Source organism: Eutrigla gurnardus (genome assembly GCF_963514095.1).
Source record: "Eutrigla gurnardus genome assembly, chromosome: 16".
In the NCBI taxonomy this organism is placed as follows: domain Eukaryota; kingdom Metazoa; phylum Chordata; class Actinopteri; order Perciformes; family Triglidae; genus Eutrigla; species Eutrigla gurnardus.
This window is the reverse complement of record NC_139927.1, coordinates 15,652,327-15,678,280: the sequence shown is the minus strand read 5'-3', so window position 1 is coordinate 15,678,280 and position 25,954 is coordinate 15,652,327. Positions and strand designations below refer to the sequence as shown.

Genomic DNA, 25,954 nt, shown 5'->3' with positions numbered 1-25,954 from the left:
TGCCGATGAGTCAGCCAAGTGTGTCTTACATCTGCTCTTCGGGTGGTTTGTGACCCATTTCACAAAGTGTGCCATTTTATTTGGTGAAAGGTCACAAGGGCTTGTTGATGGGATTCACACCCTGTTCTCTAGGGGGTTGATCACAATTATGCTGGTTACCGTGGCGCTGAGAAGGGCAGAGTCATTAACAGCAATGAGATATAGGGGGGGGCAGCTGTGGATCCTTCCTCTGGGGCTCTGCCTATTCACTCAGCTAATGGTTTCTCTAAGTGAGTTGCTCAAAGCCTAATTGAATCCAAGAGGATTGTGTGTATCTGGGCCCAACAAGTCCTCAAACTTGTGTGGCGTACGAGTAGGCAAGTCGATGGTCCAGGTAATTACCGGGCAATAATGTTTTACACCATAATGACCTGCATTAGGTGACTAGGAAATAATTGGGGAACAACGAAGCAGCGATATTGTAACGTAGCACACGTGTGAATCCACGGTGTCTTAGTGCATTTAACAGCTGAAGGATTAGTGTGCACGGGCGTAAGAAAAGTAGAGCACAGAACCAAATGTAAGTGCATCGCTGGCAGTCCATGCTGGGCATTTAGTGTTAAAGAGGACCTATCATGCTTTTCTTCTTCTCTTTTCCTTTATGTGTTTATAGTTTGTTGTTCATGAAAAATGTCTCCAGCGTGTCAAAACCTAAAGTCCATGTCCAAAGCGAGTTCCTCTCCCTCACAGGAGCTCTGCTCCTGAACTGATGAAACACATCTGCCCAGCTGATAGTTTGCCCCGCCCTCAAACAAACCTAGTAAGAGCAAAGCTGAGGGCCTGTCCACACGAAAACGTTTTCAGTGCGTAAACGCAGAAGTCTTCTGCGTTTCGCCCTGCCGTCCATACGAATCCGGCACCCCTCCGTTTCGTGATCGTTTTCGTGTGGGCGGCGAAAACGAAAACGCTGACGTCATCGACCCTCGAGCCTGACTTCTTCCCCCGCAACGTCTCGTAACAACAACAACAACGGCGGCCTCCGTGCTCGTAGTAGAGTTCTCAACGGGCCTGAAAATTACAGCCCGACCCGACCCGGCCTGCGGGTTTTTAAACCCGAACCCGACGCAGCCCGACACACCAGCATGAATTGTCGGCCCGAACCTGACCCGAACCCGACCCCCCGCGCGCCTGCATTGTTTTCCTCATACACTTGTTATCACGATCAGACAGACAGCAGACGTGAATTCAAATGAAACTTACTCTGCCCCATGAAGCAGGCAGCCAGATTGACCAAACGTGAACAGCGATGATTCACAGCAAACAATATATAATTTACAACCTACAATTTTCTTTATTTTTTATTTTTTAATGAAATGTGTTTTATAAAAAAAGGAAGCCCGAGGCCCGACCCGACCCGGCTCATTTGCGTATTTTTTCGGCCCGGACCCGGCCCGAAACTTCGGGTCCCGTCGGGTTTGTCGGGCTGGGCCGACCCGTTGAGAACTCTAGCTCGTAGCAGATATTCTGCTCGTCTGTACGACGGCGTATCAGGGCCACTGTATGGAAAAAAAAATGGAGCTGAGAGAGGGGGGTGATATTCCGGGAAAAAAGTCGCAGATATGCTACTTTATTACGATGCTAACAAACAACCGCTAGCTAACTTCCCATGAATGTAGGCATTTATTTGTCAAATTAATCCATCCCAACGTGTGACAACGCCTCGTCAAGGTCCTTAGGGTGACGGCTTTTGATGCTTATTGTTGGTTTTATTTATACGGGCCAAATTGTCATCTTATGGGTGTTTATTGATCGGGTGGTCGGGTGGATATTTAGCCGTAGCTCTCACGTGTTGCCACAGCAACGGCAAACATCCGGTCAAGCTCCGTCTCTTCTTCTGCATTTTTGTAACAGAAACAGCGCCACATATAGGCCCTGGAATATGTACTACAGCGCGCTGAGTCGTTTTCAGTGGATTCGTCTGGACGCGGATTTTCTTGAAACGATGCCAAGGCAAAACAGAGAAAAAAAGTCAGTTTTGCTTCGTGTGTACGGGGCCTGAGTCTCCCTGTTTTAGTAAGGGGTGGGACATTTCTGACAAACACACTAAGCAGTCAACCAATCCAAATAGAGTGACCAATCGGAGCTGATTGGGCTTTTTGGGAGGGAGGGGCAGATGGTCAAACAGAACGTATGCACCAGAAAAGGGGCAGGTTAGGTCCTCTTTTAAATTTCCCTACCCATCAGTCCCTGCTGTTCTTCTCTCGGCCTCTCCAAAGAACGCTGAAGCTGAAGCTGAAGCTGAAGCTGAAGCTGAATCTTCACCATCGTATTTATAACACTCCTGTAGAGAACAGGAAGTGTGATGCACGATGCTCTTGCCTGTGCACATAAAGTGTCTTTGCTGAGATCCGCATCTGATTACAGCTCAGGTACAGAACAGACCCCAAATTACCCCCCCCCCCCCCCCTCCCTCATTTTACCCCTTGAGCTACAGTTTTAGTGCATTACCTTGTCCCAGTGTTCCACTTTAGATGAAGCAGATATACTCTTACTCAAAACTGGATAATTTAATGGTGAGGATAATGCTCTCTGAGTCATTATGTTTCCTACCATCCATCTGGCTCTAAAGGGTAATTTAAGAATGTTATCAACCTGGACCCTTTCTCTCCATTCTTTTTGTGTCTAACTGACTAATGGGGATGTTTTTAAAAAAAAGGTCCCGTGTTGAGGAAGAACGCTGCAGCTAAATGAGCTCAGCTGTAATGTACTCACTGGGGGGCAACTCCTCGCCATCAATGCATGTCCACTAAAGGTGCTTGTTGTTGCATCTGACAGGCTCAGGTTGTTACTGAAAGTGTCTAACAACTTTATGCAAAAGACCCTCCAGTGAATTAAAACCTTTGTCTTTGCCGCTGCGAAGGTGGTCTGTATATCGTACAAATCAGTGACAAAAATGAAGGATGTCGTACAAATATAAAAATGATTAAAGGTCCCATATTATACAGTTTTTCCTCAATTCCACACAACTGTCAGAGGTCCAACAACACTGTATTCAATATGCATTGCCCCAAACCCATCCATGGTCCTGAATTTCAGCTGTCTAAAAGTTGCTCAAATGAGCTCTCCTGAGCTTAGGCTGTTTCTGTGTCTGCACCTTTAAATGCTAATGAGCTCCGTCTGTCATCGCCTACTTAGAGAGCGACGGAGACAACGGCGCTTACGCTAGCGGTAGCATGCGCCAATGTTTACGGTGGATGTATGGCTATGGTTCACGTATGTGTCTCAGGTGAAGTTGCTGGTCCCGTATGGTTGGGACAGATCCTTTTACGAGGGTCAGTGTCGAGGCAAAGCCAGCTTTGTACTGACCCTCGTTACTGAAGCAGTCCGATGTGAAGTGGTTAGCACACACATACAAGCTAACACGGACCGTAGCCGGCACATTGTCTTAAAAAATGAAACGCAACCACTATCTCTTCTGTTCTTCTGTAGCTGGGACAGAACATAAGCACCTATGTTGATTTGTACAACCAACAACAGAGCAATCTGCGTGTCTAGCTGTGAGCGACGACATTGTGAAACACTGCTATCTCACTGCTGTCTCACCGTAGGACACACCGAACTTCACCTAAAAATGATGGAGCAACAGTTTCTCATTATATTATATAATATTTTGTTTCTGTGACCAATTACCATCATAAATGACTTCATTCATATTACTGTCTTAGGAGTGAAAATGTGCTCTAATGAAGATTTACTGTAAGTACAGTAAAGTACAGAGAAGTGAGGGCCGATCTATATTTTAAATGCATGTTAACGGCAGCTGTTAATGCCCCTGTGACGCTCTGATCGTTTTCTTTCCCATGTCACTGTTCTTGATGGGCTTTTTCTCCTGGTTCTCATTGATAATTAACGACGTGGGCTGTCATCTCAGTCACAGTTTTGGAGCGTGGGTGTTGTGTAGCCCTTTGAGGCTGAGACTGCTAAAGCACTGCACCAAATATAAATGACAACTGTGATTCCTTTTTGAATCCCACTGAAGTGATTGGCCAGACGGTGACCTTCGCTCACAGAACAGCCCAGAATGATCACTCGATTTCTGAGAGTGGCTGTGACTGGAGGTCCTGTGTGTCTACCTGTCTCACATACACACACACACACACACTATCCCTGTGGGATGTGCTTGTATATATATATATGTATATATATATATATATATATATATATATATATCCACTAGTGGCGATGGCTTCTTTGTCACACCTCAGGTGTTTGTACTGCGATCATACCACACGCTGGTCCTCCTGCTCCGTCTCCTTCTCCTTCCATCTGGTAGAGTGGATGACTCATACTCATGAGCGGAGGGTGTTTTCTCCTGGCTCCACCACATCGTATGTGTGTGTCGGCACAGTAGAGAGCAGGTAACATCCGTGCAGACAAACAGCGGTTCACAAATGAAATGCCGGCAGGTTTATGTTTGCACACCTGCACCTTTCGCTTTCTCTCCTTCTTAGCAGTGCACAAACCTCCGCCCAGGTACGACGGGGCTGCTAGGTTTGCAGCTTCTCTAAAAAGGCTCAGGATCGCCACCTTACACCGCACAGTGACGGCTGTCGCGGCATTTCTTAAGAGCCGAAAGCATTTTTTTCTCAAATATTTACCTGTGAGAGTTTGAGAGCGGCAACCTCCAGTTCTGAAAAGTGAAGCCAAGGCTGAAGTGCCTTAAACTTGCATTCTGGCTACTGGCCATCAGGGGGCGACTCCTCTGTTTGCAAAAAGAAGACAGATCGCCTGGACGTCTATAAGAAAATTATTCTACTTCTTTCTTGATTTATTATCTCAGTAAACATCGTAAACATGAGTTTATGGTCTCAATCTCTAGTTTCAAGTCTTCTTCAGTCCAGCATGATGTGTATTTAGTAAATTATGGTAAATTTAGAGTCAAATAGACCAGAAAGTAGGGTATAAGAAATAGTAAATAATGAGTAATATGTGTTTATCATTGTGCGCCTACTGCGTTGACAGAGGTTCTATTAGATTATGTGGTTTCAGGAGGTCTGTAATGTAGATAGGGGGATACCAGGAATGATGAGGGTTTTGCTCTTGTGTAGGGTTCGAAAATACCGAAATGATTACATTCTTTAGAAGAACCACCACAGACCATTTAAAGTTCTCTGCTGGTCCCTTGAGCCCACTTTGGAATCCACCGTCCTAATTTACTGTTTCCCAACCTTGGCGTAGTACCTGAAGGCAGCGCTACAACAGGGACGTCCTCTTGCCCGTGGGGCCTCTGCTGTAGCTCCCCGCCTCCCCCTGATCACTTCCACATGGGCTGGACTCACACCGCAGACTCTGCACCACACCATGAGTGATTGCTGATTAATGAGAGGGAGAAAGGGACTGAGGGGCAGAGAAGGAGACAGATGAGGGGGAGAAAATGTTTTGAGGAGGGCGAGTCAGTGACTTGGAAAAAAAAAAAGATGCTGCAGATTGAAGACGTGCTTGCAGCAAGGAAGAGGAATGATGCAGACGTGGCCGGGATGCTCTCTAGAGCATCTTCATCCTGAATCTCCTTCCTTCCGTCCAGGCCCAGCTGTACTCCTCCCTGAGCAAACCCTCAGGTCGACCCTTAATCCCAGTATACCTCTCTTCCTTTCTTCCTCCCGACTCCCCCTGGGTTCCATCTTCCACAACATTTAAACAGTTCTGCTTGCATATGTTTTTTTTCTTCAGCTTCACAGGATTTATCATCCTCCCTAGTTTGCAGAACAGCTGACGCTGGCCTTTCAGAGCAGAGCGAGAGTCAGTTTATCGCTGGATGGTTTCAAGCCAACAGGGGCAAACTGCAGAATGGGAGTCAGTTTAATGAGAGAGAGGGAGAGAGAGAGAAGTAGTCAGAGAAAAGAAATACCAGCGCAATGAGTCAGTTCCTAATGAATCTATTCTAAATACAGCCAAAAGTCAAGTCAACGTGTGTGTCCGTCTTCAGGGAAACTGAGGGGGGAGCAGCTGAAATGTTTACAGTCTCAGTGATTTCATAGGGAGCTATGGGATGTACTGTACATCAGGCCAAGAATCACCCCAGAGAGTTCAGTGAAATCACCCCCATAACAAGGAAATTATTCGATGTAGTAAAGAAACAGCAACGTGACATAAATCAAAAACTTTGTTAAAAAAACAAAAACGAGGCTTTATGTTTTCAGGTTGTGTTTGCGTCCTACCATTGTCAGGAACCTGACATCTCCGGAGAATTTCAATGGCTCAGATTTGAACACTTGAATTATGAAGCTAACTTTGTTAACAGCTTCACACCAGAATCCAGATGGATCCAGATCCAGTAAGGGTGCCGCTCTGCTTCTTGTGTTCATCAGATCCACCCGTCGCTCCTCCGCAGTCCAAATATGGTCACTTCCTTCACTTTTTGCAAAAATTCTAAGATGGCAACGGCCAAAATACCGAACTGGAGGCTTTGGAACCGTTGTCCACAAACGTCATCATGACTACGTCCACTTATACAAGTCTATGATTATATGAAGGTTCTGTGGCGTCATTAATTAAGATAATATATTCAACATCACATCACATTAATAAACACATTAGATGGGGAGCATTGCTATGATTCCTCATCAATAAACGCGTGACTCAATCAGGCCTGAGATCTAACGAGCTCATCATTACGGAGGAGAGCTGTGATGTTTCATCTGCTCCATGACGAAGATGTAACACACCGTCATCGTCCCAATGTGCTCAGCTGAACTCATCATTCGTTTCCTGGCTTCGTCACACACAGTGAATGAGCTCTCAGTTTCCCCATTTTGGTTTTATTTCTATTTTTAGAGGCTTGGCTCGTTATGTAACTTTGGCCTATCAGCAGGGAAATTATCACAATACGTAATACCCCCCCCCCCCCCACACACACACACACACACACACACATATACACACAATCAGGGAATGTTATACAATTAAGAAGGTAATTCTAACTTTTAGTGGCACTAAAGGACCGAACTCATCGCCTGACAATGAAATCAACAACGTGTAAACATCTTTCTGCCTTGAGCCTCCTGCGCCTTGTTTATCTCTCGTTGCCTCTTCCTCTCTTCACTTCATTTCTCTGCTGCTCTCTGTACACCCACACCATCCCCCCCCCCCCCCCCCCCCAGGATGTGACATCATGGCGCTGAAGCCCCTGGAGGTGTTCTGCTCCCCTTTGAAGTCAGAACCGTTCTTAACTCGGAGCCTCATTAACATTAATGAAGAAGATGGAAATATTCTCATCTCATATCCCATTCTCCATTTCTATTCTCAGATCTGCAGATTTTTCATATCTTTGTGGTTTCTAATGGACCTTCCACTTCATTAGAGACATTTTAACACTGACTAATGTCCTCAACCTTGTAGTACAAGCTAAGAGATATCTCAGATATCTGAATGGGATTGCTCTGCTCTGCTGTGTGTGTAGCCTAAAAATATAACTGAAAAGCGTGGTATTGGTACATTTTGTCCATCCGGAGTAATGCCTAGCAGTGAATCAAGTCCTTCTCCCTCTGTGTGCGTTGTGAACCGAGCTTCTCCGTGCTCTTCTCTGCAGGTTACCGGATGGCACGCTAGGAAGAAAGTTCACACCAAACGCAGAGTTTACTTGCTCGAGTTTGACCGCAGGATCAGCTGTGTTTATTCGTGAGATCGTTCTCGCTGGGGAGGAGGTGGGGCTTTACTCCATGTAGATTAAAGATCATCCGAAAATTTTGCCTTTCGCAATTTCAGCGTTTGTATTGACTTTGTATACAACAGCGCCGCATGAAAATCTTTCACACAGCATACGTGTGCAAGAGAGTATTTTGGGAAATGTTGAAGAACCTGAAAGCCTATTTGTTATGGGAGTTTGATTTTTTATTTTTTTTTCTCCTGCATTCTGCGAAGATCCACCCTCCTCTGCCTCTGATTGGCCAGTACTTTATTGGTGATGAACAGGATTGGTGGAAGGTTGTTAATGTGGGTGGCAGCCTTCCTGTATTGGGCTCTGATTTATATTATAATGTCCTGAAATGTTGCTCTGCACGTTGCCTATACGGATGCAAAAAGTTCCACATCCATTGGATTGGTAGTCAAACCAATCCACTGATGAAGAAGAGCATTTAAATATGGTCTAAGTTAACAGGCGGCTCAGAAATGCATCATGGTTGTGTATCTATGTATAGAAGTAGAGTTAACAAGCAGATGAGGAGGGTCAACAGCACTACATTATACCAGTCAAGTACTTAACAGGCGGAAATCCACATTTCACTGTGATTTTCTCTGACATCATATCCCTGAAGTAGCTGCAAAGACAAAGGGCAAATGTAACGACCCATAATGCACACTAATCTCAGTGGGAAACGTTAATGATGCTGCCATTAATGTAAATTCAAGATAATTGTACACGTTCTTTAATGAAATCGGTGTGTGGCTGGCGGGGGGAACAAGCTGAAATGTCAAAGTAATTCTGCAGAAGTGATCGGAGCATCCAGGTAGAAAAGCAACTGTGCGTGTTTTACTCTCCATCCTCAGTCTCTCTCTGCAGAGTGTCTCCTGTTGTTTTTCCTCTTTCAGTCGCCATATTTTCTTCCCCTCAAAACAACTTGGGGATGGATTCCTCTGGTTTTTAGCTCACAGCGGTTATAAAGAAGTGGAGCACACTAATAATCACCCTCCACACACACACACACACGAACCACAGCACAATATACAGTGGTGTGTGTTGTGCATGTATCTGTTGGAGACACACTGCGGTGAAGGTTTGTGACTTCAACCGCTGCCTGCGAAGGCTGAATTTAACACGCCGGCATCCCATCCAACCAAAGTGACCACATTCGACAAAACATGCATTTTTTTGTACCGCTCGGATGTGATGGTTTAAAGCGTCCTCTTTGATCGGCTGCATGAAATCAACGCAGAGCCCAACCAGACTGCAGAGGAGACTCTGGGATGTGAAAGTCGTGCAGATGAAATCCCTCGCTAAAGTTTAGTGGTTTCCTTCTGCCAATTATAGGCTCACACGTACGTCAGCGTCTCTGGAGTCAGGAGTTCAGTGTGAACTTTCAAACATTTGCCCGTAGAATGTGTAAAGAAGCGATTAACTCATTATCCGGCCTTCATTTCTTTTCTACGCTGCATTACCAGCTCCTTTTCTCAGCTCGGCTCACAGCTAGCCAGTTGTAGGTTGTACGGCCCTGAACATTATCAAGAGATTTGTAGCATTGACTTTTCTTTTTGGAGAGGCGTGGAGTTGTTCTTTTGTGTAGAAACTGGGTTCTCCCACTAATTGTTAGCTTAGAAATGTCAGACAGCCCGTCTTCTGAGAAGGCGTCCACATGATCCATATATGTGACGGCTCTACTACGGAACCGTCACTTTCTGCACCCACGAAATACGCCATCGCTGTTTACAAGAACAAAGAAGGTGTCTAAGTAGGAGATACATGTTCCAGAGTGGTTTCAATCGACATGTTGAGCAGCAGTGTTTGTGGGTAGCAGACCCTCCCAAAGATCACTTTTTTTAAAAAACACAAGGCTTCTTATTCTCTCTGTCCTCTCTCGCTTCCTCTTCCCCTCTCACTTTCTGTCTCTTTCTCGACTTGTATAGACATATATGTCACTGAAGTGCTCTTCTTTGTGGTCCTCTGGTATCGGTAGTTGTACTCTCCCTCCCTGCACTTCAGCACACTGTGGGTGACAATCACGTGATAGCACATTAAAGGGGCCCCCGCTGACGTAAAGGTCAGTTCGAAAAAATCTGAGCAAATTACCCAAACGGTGTATCCTGGGCATTTACTAAACATAATAATGTTATAGGCATGGTGGGAAATGTAGGATCACTGAATTAGGATGAAAATCAGGGCAATGCAGCCTAACCCTAACCCTTTGAATTGGACAGTTTCTTTTATAATCTTGTCTTCTTGTGGGCTAAGTATTGATATGATATTGATATGGTGATATGAGACTAGATAACAGCTTAGATTTTGGATGTCGTAATATCGTATGTGTTGTATTTTCCTGGTTCGAAAGGAAACATTATAGTGTAGTGATGCAGTTCTCTGTATTTACCAGACTAGCTTTTCTAGCATTCACCTATACACACTTAGTCATTATATCCACATTGCTGATGACTATTTTTTATTTATTTATCTCTTTGTGTAAATATTTTGTAAAAGCGTCAAACGCCACACAAAAATATCGGCTCCGTATCGATATTGAGGTATTTGGTAAAATGATATTTGGTTTCCGTATCACCCTGACGACCCCCCAACCTCATGGAACTGGACTGTCCCTTCAAAGTGTGCAATATTTATGGGGATCTATTAGCGTAAGTGGAATACAATACTATTAAAGTATGTTTTCTGTGGCGTGTACTCACCACCTGATACTTAGAATGGTGTTTTCATTGGCTTGGAATAAGCATACAGAGCGGGTCCTCTTCACTGAGCCAGCCACCATCTTTCTACATCTTCAGCACTAGATAGGAACGTTTGCATTTGCATTTGCATTTTTGCACCGGCAACCACATTTTTTCCTACACACTCCTACACAGGAGAAGTTTCAGTTGGTTGCAAGCTGCGACCTCACTGCTGGATGCCTCCAAATCCTACACACTGCACCTTTTACAGGGCCGTATGACTCTAAAATGCGGAATTCCATGGAATTTGTCAAACTCTGGGTACAATTTATAAAAAATCAATGTTTTCTCTAACATTAGAAGTGTTTGTCACCGCACCTAAGGGGGAAAAATCGCCGAGAGTCGTACAGTGTTATAGTGTCATTAACGGGCACACCGCTTCATCCAGCGACAAGTCTGTGAACTCTTTGTAACAATCTGTGTTATTTAGCGACAGATATGAAATAAGTAGAATGCTCATATGAAGCCTGGAGGCTGGATAAAATGGTAAATGAGATGTTCATGAGGTGCTTCTGTCTCTTAAGTTGTAAATGTCATTAAGGAATGTGAAAGGATCTGAAGGGCTGTGGATTCACTGTGGCGGCCGGCGGCCTTCAATTAATGGTTGACATTTGCTTGCTAAATAGGAAAGACTATGTTGAGATTGTGGTTGGATAATATGATAAAGATATATTGGTGGCCAACATTGGAGAATTTGTAAAATCATCCACCTGATTCCACGGCCAAGTGTTGCCAACTTCTCTAATGAAAGTAGCTAGCAGCGTTAACTCTAAAATCAAATACCACCAACGAAAATAATGGGTGTTTGGCTTGAAAACAACAATGCTGCTGGTGTGATGGAGGCCTGTGCAGTAGGGGGAGCGTTACGTAACTTATCATTAATATTCATTTGAGTCTCTTGTGTGTAGCGGGGTCATAGATGTGTGTTTAATTCCAGTAGTTGTGGCTTTCGTGCATCACCATTGTACCATAATATTCCAGTTCAGAACATCCTTCTGGCTCTTGTGACTCAACAGCAGTTCAGTGTGAAGGGGGAGGGGGGGGGGGGGGGGGGACAGGAGGAATCAAAGATAATAAACAAGCTCCCAGAAAACCGTAACACAAAATGTTGTTCAGGAAATGATCATCTCCATTGTTTGACTTTCGGATCAGATTGTTTCATTGCTTCCTGTCTCTGTGTTGCTGCAGTGAACAGAGTATCTGCCAGGCGCGAGCCGCTGTCATGGTGTACGACGATGCCAATAAGAAGTGGGTCCCAGCCGGAGGATCCACGGGCTTCAGCAGAGTCCACATCTACCACCATACGGGCAACAACGCCTTCCGCGTGGTGGGACGCAAGATCCAGGATCATCAGGTCAGTGGACTGAAGCCACATGGAACCCTCACTCACTCAGAGGGGGAAGTCAAATGTTCCCTTTCCAGTGGAAGAGCCAAGTCAAGGCTGATGAACAGCTGTTTTAAATTGTCTTATTATATAGTGTTTATATGTTAAAGGCACAATTAGTCGTCCAAAAGTAAACAAACGGGTTAACCAGCCACTTCTAAACACACATACAAGTCTTTAAGTCTGAATTAGGAGTGTGTGTGGTTCCATGTTAATGAGTCGATATTCCAACCACATGGTGTGGGAGACGTTGTGTCACCGAGTGCACTCGTAGACGCACTGCCACCAAATATGGTACATATCATTATTCAGCTGGAGGTATCCAGTGATGTCAGCACATGGCTACACAGCCAGAGCATCCTGTGGTATTCATATGCACACAAGCTATTAGCTACTAGCATCCTTCTGCAAAGATGCAGGCAGTGTGTTTACTTCACAGCTTGTTAGATCTCAGTTTAAAGAGCCAAACACAACTTTTAAGAGCCTCTTTTATCTCTTTGGAGAGATTATAATTATCATTATTACACATAAATTGAACTTCCACTGAACCCTTCTTCCATAGTCTTGACTCTGCAGCTCCTCTAAATCCAGTGTCGCTGAGCACTTACATGCATAAAGACCTGAACACACACACACACACACACACACACTGAAGCTCATAGACATTCATTCATAAACAGCTGAGTCCCAGAAGATGGAGGGGAAAGGAGCAGAAAAGAGCTCCAATCAGCTCACAGCTTGACGGCGTAATCTTTGATTTATATGGGAGCATCCATGCATGCACACTCTGCCTCGGCAATCCCACAATCCTCTCCTTCCTACTGTCTGACTGTCCTCTGTGGCCGGCGGGAGGAGGATAAGTCATGATGCCTCCGTGCCTTCAGCAATCCTAGTGATCTCCAATCAACGACGGCAGGTCACAGCAGTCAGAATGTTTGCCACTTCAACAAGAAGAGAGAAACGCAAAGAACATGTAAAACACTTATGACCTCATCAGAGTCATTTCATACACCGAAATGTATTGTTTTTTTTTTTTTTGGATCATCATTAAGCTACTATTAATGAAACACTTCCTGTCGATGTCGAACTATAAAACCAACAAGGGTCATTGCTCACAAATAACTAGGAAACAAAATGCACTCATTTAGAATAAAAAACATCATGTTTTCTTTTTTTTCTTTGGAGCATTTTTAAGTCAAAAGTGAAACAACACAGATGTGATATTTACATGGACGATGCTTACCAGGCCCGTCCCATTAACTCCAATAGAAGTGCTCATAATAACCTTTAATAATTTGGTGAAGGTGAACCAGGAAGGGGAGAGATTGTGCTCTTTGTGGAGTTGGAAAAGTTTGAATGTAAACTGGTAATGCGGGTCAAAGTGGGGCCTTATCAAGTAACCGGTATTGGGGCATAAAAAAACAGAAACGGGACGTTTGTGTTCGCGGCTCAGCTGATTTTCATTTTGTGAGGCGGCGCCATCGTGAGATCTGTTTGTTTTATTCACTGCCACCTCCAATAATCATCTGGAGTTACACCATCTCACCTCCCTCTCACATTTACGGGCTGCTTGTTTTAATACTCAGTCCTTCAACAATAAAGAAACACTTAAGTGAATCCCTTCCCGCCTGCCACAGAAACATCATAATAACCACAGAAATGTACACTAGATTATTTCTTGCCGGCACCAGCGCTTCTTCCATAAACTAACAGATTGGTTTCAGGGTTTAATGCTAGAAGAGCTGTTTATTGCCGAAGCAATGTGATGCTCGAGAGAAAATATTACTTTTTGAAGGCAGGTTTCATTACAATTTAACGCCTCGCTTTCTGAAAGCGTTGGACTACGGGGTCCTTGTAGGGGAACGTATCAAATTCACTCTCTTATTAGTTTGGACATGAGATGACACAGTGGTTATGGGATCAAGCCACATTACACAAGCTTTCAGGGTATTTCAGCTCTATCAGATGAAGAGCGTTTTCACATCGTCCCCACATTTCACGGTGCCAAAAAAACGTACCGATCGTGACGCCGATTAAGATTCGCTTCTCACACGGTGTGTGTGGAGGAAGCCAGAGTGGAAGTGGAGACTCGGAGAGGAGTAGCTTGAGGTGTTTCTGCTTGGCCCTGTGCCCAGGACTCTAAAGTGTCTGACGTTAGCATCCAAAACACCTTAAACAAGGAACGACTTTAGGGGACGTTTTAATGGCTGCAGAGTCCCAGTGTTGTCACTCTGTTTTTAATGAGAGTGGGTGTTTTAGCGGGACAATATTAAAGCGAGTGTGACTTTGTAGGCAATCTTTTTTTAGCAGCAGTTGGACAGAGAAAGACCACATTATTGACTAAACATTATATTTGTGCTGCTAAGCCACAGTTCTCAGGTCAGCGTTGATTTTTCTCGCTGCAGAGCGGTGCCAACCCGTTCTCGCTACCAAGGCGTCAAATGACGAAGCCTGGAACCTTGCTGCATTATGGGTAGTGCAACAAACATAGTGTAAAGAGAGCTATACTCCACACAGGGAGGGGGAGGGAGGGGAGGTGGATGGGTCAAACAAATGCAGGCCTTTAACCCAGGAGACCGTTGTTAGCGTCCCGGATGAAACCTAAAGTAAACGTCAACATTTTGTCTCATCGGTCGCCAGTTCCGTGAATCGTTTGTCAGTAACCGTAACCACATTTGATTATTAATTGTTACTAACTTAGGGAATGTTTCCCCGTTTCTCCCTTTGCCCACTCGCCCATCATGGGTGTCTCCAGGTGGTGATAAACTGTGCCATTCCCAAAGGCCTGAAGTACAACCAGGCCACGCAGACCTTCCACCAATGGCGTGACGCCCGGCAGGTCTACGGCCTCAACTTCGGCAGCAAGGAGGACGCCAACGTATTTGCGAGTGCCATGATGCACGCCCTGGAGGTGCTCAACTCCCAGGATACCGGTAGGTCTGCTATGTTTGGCTGAGAAAAATGAAACGGTTTTGAATGGAGAACGGCTTTTTCAAGGGTTCCTCATAAGACATTAAGAACCCTCTTCATCCAAATATCTCTTTTTGGAAGAAAGAATTTGTCAAGGCTCCAAAAACCTGGGGTTTTGAACCATGACTGTTGTGGATCAGCCCCAGCCATCAGGAGCCTAATGAGGAACCTGGGTGGGTTCTAGATGACACCCTTGGAAAATGGAAGGGTTCATTGTAGAATCCCATGGGCGGGTTCCTGCTGGCACCCTTAGATGGTGGGAAATTTCTCGATCGAACCTCCAGAGAGGGTTCTGAGTGGAACCATTATGCCATAAAAGGGTTCGCTGTAGAACCTCTCATGCAGGGTTCTGGGTAGATTATTTTGCAGGTGGTTGTAGGAATAACTTTTTATGTTGGGGTTCTGAAAGGGTTCTAGGTGGAACCTTTATAAAAAGTTCTAAAAAAAACAAAAAGGGTTCTTCCATTGGTGACAAGCTGAAGAAGTCTATGTGGTTCTCGTTAGCACCTTGTATTTCTAAGAGTATGTAGAGATGCATGACAGACTCCTGGCATGAACGGGCCATGTTGTATGAGCATGAGGATTTGAGCGTATTCACTTCGACTGTTGTGAACGTTGAGTAGGATTTATCCGTGTCGTTGGCATGAAAAGCGAATTGAGAACATTTCTCATTATTTCCTTGCTGGAGCGTCATTTGATCTCTCTTGATCTTCTACCAATTTTTGCTATCAGCTTCAAGCAGCTGATCGTAGCCCGCTGTGAGAATGGGAAAGGAGGTCTGTCTGCATACTTACTTAGACATTTCTCAGCACTAATGACAAGCAAATGTTACTTTAGAACAATGAAATAATAAGAAGGGAATTATGTGTATTCCATCACTGAGCATCGAAATGAAGCTGTGAGACTGGAGGTAAACCCGCTGGCTTCACAGAACCAGAGACACATGTCAACAATAACACCAGAGCTACTAATGGGTTTACCAGAAACAATGTCTTAATTCATCGCAGGCAGCTCACCACAGAAGGCTGCAGTTACTTCTTGACTTGACATTTCTTGATGAAAACTTTCCCTCCGAGCCGACAGGCTGAAATTCCCAGCAGGCAGTTATTAACAGACGTCTCACTCTGACAGCGTCAGCTAACGCCATGACGTGTTCTATTGAGCATGATTAGGGCTCACGTCTGCATAAAAGGGAGGAAGTCATGGCAAGAGGTTTGATCTTCCCGTCACTTGTAATCCTGCCTCAAATATAACGCAGGCCGTTACTTCATTGGTGCACTGCGACCTTGGTTTTCTGAAACATGCACTCATTATGTAGCTTCGTCCCCCGGCTGTGCATCTGCATTTATCTATGCCTGTCGGGAGGGCTGAGTGGGGGGAGGAGGGGGAGGGAGGGAGAGCATTGTTACCCAGATGAGTGCAGTGTTGGCGTTCCGATTCCGACTCCCCAAGCGAAGACTAATCTTCCGCTGCCGTGTTTGAGGCAGAACACGCTTTCCTCTCCTTCTTTTTTTTAATCCAACAAAGATGAAGCGGGGCTTTTAATTGCGGCCTCGTTGTATTTATGTGATCTCAGCATCCAGATGCTGCTCTCTTTCTACTCTCTCTCCCCTCTCCTCTTTCCTCCTCTACTAGAAGGAGGGTGAGAGGAGAACCTCCGGTTCTGTAAAGTAAAGTCAGAATTGAAGTGCCTTAAAGTACCTCTGCTGGCCATCAGAGGGCGACTTTCTAACTGTACTCAAAACAAAAACAACAATGTTTACATTATAACACGGGTCCACAATATTTTTTTTATATCATTCTGTAGCATCCTTTATGTATTCAAATAAGAACATTCAGATTTTGGTCTAAAACTTATGTTTTAGCTTCAGACGGAAAAATCTGGTTCTAAAAACTGCCTTAAACTGTCATTCTCTCTGCTGGCCATCAGGGGGCAACTCCTCTCTTGATTTATTATCTCAGTAAATATTGTAAACATAAGTTTATGGTCTCAATCTCTAGTTTCAAGTCTTGAAGCTAACTTTGTTAGCAGCTTCACACCAGAATCCAGATGGATCCAGATCCAGTAAGGTTGCTGCTCTGCCACTTGTGTTCATCAGATCCACCCATCGCTCCTCCGCAGTCCAAATATGGTCACTTCACTTCCTTCACGGGTTGGAAAAAATCAAAGATAGCCACGTACAAAATCCAAGATGGCGACAACCAAAAATCCTCCTCCCCTCTCTTGATTGTGCCTCCTCTCACCAAGCCGTGCCTAATAACCCCTCCACTAATTAACCTGATAGTGATGCGCTTCATTATGCTAATGGAGTTACGAGTTGTGTGTGTGTGTGGTAAGTCTGTGTGTGTGTGTGTGTGTGTGAGTGTGTGACAAGAGAGGGGGGAGAATCAGAGAGACAGAGTGAGTAGGGTGACACGACACATTAAAACAGAGTTAAAATTGATCAGAGAGACACTTTGACAACATAAAAGCAAAGTGTGGCTCCGTGGAGAATTGTTTATATAGTTTTGCTTCGAATCAATTCTGTTGTCAAAACAAGGCTAATTGTGTTGATACAGTGATGAGGTAAATACATTTCTGATACCAAAAAAATGTTTCTTTTAAAATGACGTTGCTAGTTGATTCACTCGCATCATGTCCAGCCCATCCGTGACGAGAGGGTGACCTAATGTGGATCCGTCAGTCTTGAATGACCACTCGTGATTGGATCTCACTTCCTGGCTCTATAAGCAAATAAACACGTACATTATTTCCCTTTGCTAAGACCAAAGGCGCTGTTGTCTGACCGACGGGAGGTGGCAGTAACATCCTGCATATTCGTAAATGTGGGTAATATATATTGGAACAACAATTTTTTCTGCAATATATATTGACATGAAAAAATACAGGTACACTTTTAAGTTAAGTGCATCGATTTGATGCACTTTGGGAGCTAAATTAAGAGACTGGATCTATAAACAGTGTTGTGCTCCCATAAGAAATGTTTTCATAAACTCACTATGTATTGATATGAAATCAAAAACAGTCCCACCCACATGGCAGGTTAACGAGGCGGGCTCCGTCTGCACATTATATCATGAAGCATATCCTCCATCAGGATATAAGCTATGATCTCTGGCTCCATTTCAATCAGACGATTTTAGATACCTCTTCTACACTCGGTCTGGTCCACCGCAGGTGGTTGCTAGGCGACGGGAGCGGCAAAGGCGAGAACAACAGGAAATCCCCTGTTGACCAGAACGTCTCGTTTCGGAGACCGCTCGGTTCGGCTCTCCCAGTTTTCAAAGGACTCGTACCACTTAGACCACACAGGACGCATCATCCAACAGATGTGCCCGCTGAATTGGTGTGTGTGTGTGTGTGTGTGTGTGTAGTTGTCCGTCACACTGACACACAGAAGAGATTGATAGACACTGTTTCTTATCCTGCTTGCTTTTCTGTAAGTAGAACTTTAATTCCTTTTTCTGCTTTGTAGAGATCGACAGATTTAGCTGATTTAAGAGAATGGTTTATACATTTGATATATATCTAGCCGCTCACAGAAGACAGAGGAAGGCGGCAGGTTTCCCCTTTCACCCCACTGTTGTGCTACTGTATTTCTGTCCTGACAGCTGCTCCCTGTGGCGCCTCCTGCAGTCACAATCATCTGTGGAGGTCCGCCGGACCTCCCCACGCACCGTCCTTCATGCACGACCGAGGATCTGACCGTTTGTTGTTGAGCTGTCAATTATCCTCTATAATACTATTCAAACTTCATACCATATTTTCAATATTCAAATTATAGTCAAATATTAAATGCTCATATTCAGCCTACTGTATGTAGGCTTATACGTTGCCAATGCGATTATCAGCAATGTGGTTGTTTTACTTCCTGTCCACTAGAGGGCGTTCCAAAAACATTACCAATAAATATGTTGAATTACCAACAGGAGACAGCTTTAGATGGGTAATAATTAAGAAAGTAAAACAACCACATTGCCGTTCTCCTGGGTCATTCCAACAGCCCTAGTTTGTTGTATGACGTGTGTGAATAGTGGGAGCGGAACGCCACGGCCCGAGATGTGGCCTTTTTGGCTCAGTGCCGACACCTTGACTGAATTACGTGTGGGTGTTTGACGTAAGGAATGTTAGGAAGTCAGAGACGGAAGCCGCCATCTGCTTGACTTCTCTCAGTAACGCGTATCTAGTGCATATTAGTGCGATAACTGCTTTAAAGTAGCCATCAGCTATTATTTAAAGTGCTTTAGAGTACCATTAATAATTTGTGACCATATCCAGGTAGTGTTCAATAATCAATACAGACATAAATCATCTGGCAGCAATCCGCGGTCAGCCCTGGACAGTGAGGACAGCTAATAAGACATATTGCTTTGCAGAAGAAATCTTTTCCACGGAGCATCATTTCAGCAGTTCTTTTAATATTTACGGTTATCTTATTAATATTGTGTTGCTGGCCTGATCTTTACTTTACCTGTCGAGGTAGCCCCACCCTTAATCATACCCTGCTTTATGGTCTATTTGACCATAATTTACTAAATGAACATCATGCTGGATTGAAGAAGACTTGAAACTACAGATTGAGACCATAAACTCATGTTTACAATGTTTACTGAGATAATAAATCAAGACAGAAGTAGGGTTATTTTCCTCATAGCCTTCTATACAATCAGAGAGGAGTCGCTCCCTAATGGCCAGGAGAGAGAATGACAGTTTAAGGCTTTTTTTAAGCATGTTTTTGACCAAAAAAAATATTTTAATACATAAAGCTCACTACTGGGAAGCAACAGAATGATATAATGTTTTAATGTAAATTTTGTTGTCTTTGTGTTGAAAATTTGTGCAATAAGAAAGTAATACCCTTGACCCGTCCTCAAGGCACCTTCCATGGCTCCATCTGATTCATGTAGCTCAATGCTCAGAGCTGCAGTGGGCGGCTGTCACTGGCTATAGAAATCATAAATCATGCGTATGTGAGGTTAGGGGGCTCATTTTTACTGTGTCTGGAGGAGATGATGTAACGAGGCAGCCCAGGGCAGAATGAATATGCTGACAGACACTTCTAGTTACTGGGGCTGAACCACAGTACACACAAATGTATTGAAACCGAATCAAACAGTTGCCCCGATAAATGAACCATGGAAACCCAATCATAACTGTTTCCTTTACTCTGATGTGTCTCCGTGTGCGTGTGTGTGTGTGTGCGCGTGCTCATCTAAGGTATGAAGGAATGTGTGAGTGAGCTTTTGAACAGAGGACAGAATAGTTTCCATCTAAGTGAAGCAAGTGGATGTGGCTGTGTGGAAAGTGTGTATATTGTGTGTGTGTGTGTGTGTCTGTCTGTCTATTCGGGCTCTTAAGGTGAGTTCACCCCAAACGTGAAGTGAATTTTATCCTTGCATTACTCCCACAAGTTTGACCTCTGGATCATTTGTGTTTATTCGCTTGCCTTGCACCAGACGCGGTGGCTTACCACCACAAACCGATTTCATGCAACTATTGCTGCTTTGTACAAACCAAACGCCGTCCTGTGTGGGTTCATGACATCATCCAGAGGTGCTCTGTGAGTTTCACCAAGCTGTATTTAGTGTATCTAGCAAGACACACGGCGGCTGGTTTACCACAGCTGGATGAACCCAAAATAAACTATTTAGCTGGGATTTAATAGCAATAACCAGTTAAAAAGGATGCTGAAATAACTCCATAATGATGGTGATTAGTAAACAGTCTGAAGTCATGCTTTATTAGGTCTGTCTGCAATACGACAAGCTAACTACTTTTAAAATGCTTGTTTTCTGAACGGAGTCTGGATTTATTGGTGCTAGGCTGTAGCTGCTCCATCAACACTCCAAATAAGGTCATCTAGACATAAATACGGCAGAGACCTTGTTGTTTGGACCACAGACAGTCTCTGGTTTCTCCACATAGTCTGGTCTTGTCTCTGGACTAATATCGTAGACCTCTGGGGACCACAGACACAGCAGACTACATTTGTTTCCTCCATTTATCATTCAACGTGAAGAGAGAGAGAATCGCTGAGAGGCGTCTCGCTAATTTGTTGCTAGAGTTGAAATATTTCAACTCGCAGGAATATGTTGTTTCTTTGCATTGACTTTAATGCAATCGCACCGCACAGAAAATTAGCTTTGACTTTTTTCATTTGAATCATGACAAACCGACATACCTTTGATGATGTGTCTGTTTACGATGTGCACACACTACACACACAAACACACACACACACACTATTTCATCATCTGGCCTTACATCAGTGAAACATCTTCACTCCATCGCTATGTGTCGAGTCAGAAGGCCTTGGACTCGGGGTGAAGTGACGTAATTTCAAAATTGCGAGCTCAGACACACAGTTTATATCCAGTCACACACACACTTGTGTTTATGTGTGTGTCTCTTATCTCCTAAAAAGGCTAGAGTAGAGCAGGATGGGTCACAGGTCACTGGGCGTCTGTCTGTGTTGTGGGCTGGCCAATAATCCTCTTCTGTCAGGTCAGGGCGGCTGATTCGTGTAGAACTGTGATTTGTTTAGAACTGTGATGCGTTTAGAACTGTGATGCGTTTAGAACTGTGATGCGTTTAGAACTGTGATTCATTTAGAACTGTGATTCATTTAGAACTGTGATTCATTTAGAACTGTGATGCGTTTAGAACTGTGATTCATTTAGAACTGTGATGCGTTTAGAACTGTGATTCATTTAGAACTGTGATTCGTTTAGAACTGTGATTCGTTTAGAACTGATTCATTTAGAACTGTGATTCATTTAGAACTGTGATGCATTTAGAACTGTGATTCGTTTAGAACTGTGATTCGTTTAGAACTGATTCATTTAGAACTGTGATTCATTTAGAACTGTGATGCATTTAGAACTGTGATGCGTTTAGAACTGTGATTCGTTTAGAACTGTGATTCGTTTAGAACTGATTCATTTAGAACTGTGATTCATTTAGAACTGTGATGCATTTAGAACTGTGATGCGTTTAGAACTGTGATTCGTTTAGAACTGATTCGTTTAGAACCGTGATTCGTTTAGAACTGTGATTCGTTTAGAACTGATTCGTTTAGAACTGTGATTCATTTAGAACTGTGATGTGTTTAGAACTGTGATGCGTTTAGAACTGTGATTCGTTTAGAACTGTGATTCATTTAGAACTGTGATGCGTTTAGAACTGTGATGCGTTTAGAACTGTGATTCGTTTAGAACTGTGATTCATTTAGAACTGTGATGCGTTTAGAACTGTGATGCGTTTAGAACTGTGATTCGTTTAGAACCGTGATTCGTTTAGAACCGTGATTCGTTTAGAACTGTGATTCGTTTAGAACTGTGATGCGTTTAGAACTGTGATTCGTTTAGAACTGTGATTCATTTAGAACTGTGATTCATTTAGAACTGTGATTCGTTTAGAACTGTGATTCGTTTAGAACTGTGATTTGTGTAGAAATGTCTCTCTGTGGCTCTTAAAGGAAACACGTGGAAAGATTTGTCCAAGTTTGATGTTCAGGATGAACAGGATTAAACTTTGTCTCATCTATCTCCCCCTTGTTTTGAAACATAGGCTTGGTAAAAAAAAAAAAAAAAGAACTAAAAGCAGAGCAGAGCTGTCCTGGTGTGACCTGTCGATGCATTGGATGTGTGTTAAGTGCTAACAGCTGCTTATAAAAGTGCTTTGTGTTGAAACGGCTGCAGTGAGGATGTGAACAGCAGCCTCATCTATCGGCAGCACCCATGCAGCTAAACATGTCTGTCCCTTTCTCTCTTTTCATTATTGATTCATCCTTTTTTTATTAATTCATCATTTGTTGTTTTGATTTTTGCAGCAATGCATGCAAAAGTGGTTAAAGTGAGGACATTTTGTCTTAGTGGTCTCTTCTGATGGCTTTTGTCATCGGTAAGATTAGCCTCTTATTACAGCTGGGTAGTTTGTTCAAAATCAGATCATAATGGATTCCAAAATGACCAGAACTAAATTACATCTGAAAAAACTTAAATGTATATATAATTGCCGGAGGCCTCACTGGAGTCTGAGCTGAAGGAGTTTTTGATGAACCCGCATGACCAGAATCTGACCTGGTGGCACTGATGATGTGTTCAGAATAACGATATAGAAATATATTCTGGCTGATGGTCTCGTTTACATGTGCAGGTCCTACAGAGGCATATTACATCGATTTCATAACCAGATACGCTTCTCACAATACCTTTAAGTCACAGATACATACACATACACATATACGTTTTTTCTAAAGTCCTCAAGAAAGCCTTGAAGATATTAAAAAGATATCAGTTTAACGATGAGTAGAAAGCAGATCAGAGCCAATGGTGGATTCTTGTGTCAGCAACATTTTCAGACTTGGCAGAAAAGTGGTCATTTATTTTGGGTCTTTCCAGCCCCTGGCAACAGTCGGCCATGTGGGGCTTTGTGGGGAGGAAGAGTTGAAACCTGAGAGAGTTGGACATTTCATGGCCGTCCCATAGAAACAGCCTACGTTCCTGGTGTGTTTTTGCAGGTCAGAGCCGGTGTAAACATGTAGGGGTACAGCAGCAGCTCAGACGGTGCACCACATCAGTCTGGCATGTGTTTGTGCTCATCGGATCGTGACAGCGCGTGACCCCCCCTCCGCCTCCTTTTCCTCACCCTCCATCTGTTCACCTGCCCCACATTTCTTTTCCTTGATGAGCTCATGGTCTCTGGCAGCAGACGTTGGGGTTGGCAAAGAGTAAAACGCTGCAACACAGCTGGACATCAGCAGAGAGAGGCCAAGGCGTCGGAGGAGACAGAGATACCAAGAGAGTGAGAAATGCAAAGAAGCGAGCGGCTAAAGAGACAATAGGAAAGTCGTGCAGAGCAAGTGAAAAGCTCAGAGGTCACCAGCTTTGTGTACATTTCCTGACTGGCTGTTGCTGGAGGCTTCGGTAAACCCAGGACCCCCTAAGGCCCCATCACTGAGGTCTCCACAGACATGCCTGCTGCAGCGAGAGTTCACCGATTCCCCCGGGATCAACAGAAAGTCAGCCGCGCTCAAATCACCCTCAGGAGTGAGTAGGACCGTTGTTTCGTGTGTGAATCAGTCTGCAGTCATTTATCACCACACTCATCTGTCATCTGGTGCTCACTGTCAATATGAGCAACTTTTAGGTCGCTGTGAATTTAATCTTGTGGGTTTCAGACTTTGTCAGACAAAATAAGCAATGTGAAGACATCGCTTCGTGAATCTATAACATTACCCTGAATCCCCCGACAACACTGAGTGTATTTCGGTGCCTTCACTGATACCCAACCCTTTATTCTGGGGATTGGAACAGGACCACTGACTTTTAGTCTTTGTGTTATTACAGTACAGCCCAAAGACTGTTGGCGTATGAACATGTTTGCTTATAATTAATAGGTTTTGTGTTACTTCCCTCAATGAGGTAAACAGATTTGAAGTTGTAAAAGTAAAAACAGCTGCTCGTTACCCAAACAGCCAGTCAGTGGCTTGGAAAGGGGAGAGAAGAGGTAGAATGAGTTCTTCCCTGCTCGTTCTCATGCTTCCCTGTAGTGATGAAGAGTGTGAACCATCCACGAGTGTTTAAACGTTCAGCCATTCTGTCCCACGAGCCTCACTCACATTTCAGCCGGAAGCGAGGCCTCGGCGGAGACTTCTCCTGATTGGCTAAGAGCCGGCGTGTGATCACATTGGTTAAGCTGCGTTCTAGTTGTCATGCAGCAACAGTGCAGGAAGGCTGGAGGGAGGGCTGACCACAGTTGAGAGACGTTTAATTGTCTGTGTGTGTGTGTGTGTGTGTTAATTTCAAATCACTTTATATTGAATAACTGGTCACTCACACAATCACACACCATTACAACATGTGATGATATTATTGTGTGCCTAACTTCATGAGCAAAAATAGAATAGAATAAATTACAAATGTAAACAAGAGTAAAATCAAGTAAATTGTTTTAACAAAGAGACAACAAACCAGTGCGTTTCAGAGAAATGAAATCATAAACAATGAACCGTAATAGCAAGTAACCGACACTGAAACATGGCCTAATCCCAGGCTTTGTCATTTTCCGTTCATAAAAAACATTTGACTCCTGGAACCTCGAAACCAAAACCAACATTCCTACGTTCACGTCTTGCCGCTGACCATAATTGCCTATTTGCTCAGATCTCTAGAAGTTCGAGGTCGATATCAGAAACTGCTCCGACGGATGAAATAGCTTGATGACTTACGCACCAGTGACTCGCTCCTTGCTCTTCATCTGAACCGATCTGCTGTCTGCATCTCCATTTACCGAGCGTTCCCAGCCACTTCCTCCCCAGTTCCTCATCTTCTTTTCTCTTTATTTACACCGAAGAATGTGTGGTAGAAAGTCTGGCTCACACACTCCAGTTCAATGATTTGGTCCTTTTTGTTGTCTCCATTAGCCGGCGAGCTGATGAGTCACGTTGTAATATATAATTCATGGCAGTATTGGTTTTGTTTACCTAAATATACTCACTGGTGAGGTGGAGGTTGCAGCTACACGTCCCAGTCAGCCTTTTTTCCTGCTTGTATCTCACAGTTCAGAGATGAGGAGGACGAATGGATATAAACCATAGAATATAAATCTTCATTTTGTCGCGTTGTGCCATTGAAGACATACATCATGAATACTGTTGCAGTCTCACACGTTTCTTTCAGTGTCATCGTGCATGGAGCACATTGTTTTTCACTTATAAGTCTTTCACTTATTTCTTTATCTTTGTAGTTTTATTAAGGTTCAACCAGTCTGATCTCAATTTCATCTACATGGCTGCATTGGAAATATGTTTTATTAAAAAAATAGTAAATATTCACCTTTAAGCAGCGGACATGCAACATTTTTCTGTGAAGAAATGACTCAAACATCAATCTCTTATGTAAATAGCTGCAGGTCAAGGTTTTGACCCACTTGTTGTTTGTCTCAGGACCATGCGTGCTAACTCTAACCCCAAACCCCGGGGGATTACCCCACTGTTTACCCCGACCCCTCAATGCTGTCTGAAAGGCCAGCCCACTTGTTGCCGGGCAGATCCATGACTATAATAAGTACATGTTTGCATGTTGTGTCACTCTGACACATGATCCCCTCATGATCCCCAGCACATGTCACTGAGATATTCTAACGGTTGGAGTCAAATGTCCGGTGGTCATCCGTAGGAGGAGAGG

The 25,954-nt window shown here is 43.9% G+C and overlaps 1 protein-coding gene across 8 annotated transcripts in view; it reads left to right on the top strand.

Moving 5' to 3' along the window:
- The window catches only part of enah (ENAH actin regulator), a 101,839-nt gene that overhangs the window by 40,046 nt on the left and 35,839 nt on the right, over positions 1 to 25,954 (top strand). For all 8 annotated transcript variants that reach the window (XM_084030744.1, XM_084030743.1, XM_084030748.1 and 5 more), the window contains exons 2-3: positions 11,599 to 11,764; positions 14,550 to 14,727. In XM_084030744.1, the coding sequence (XP_083886870.1) occupies positions 11,599 to 11,764; positions 14,550 to 14,727 (344 nt within the window). The remainder of the gene's footprint in view (positions 1 to 11,598; positions 11,765 to 14,549; positions 14,728 to 25,954) is intronic.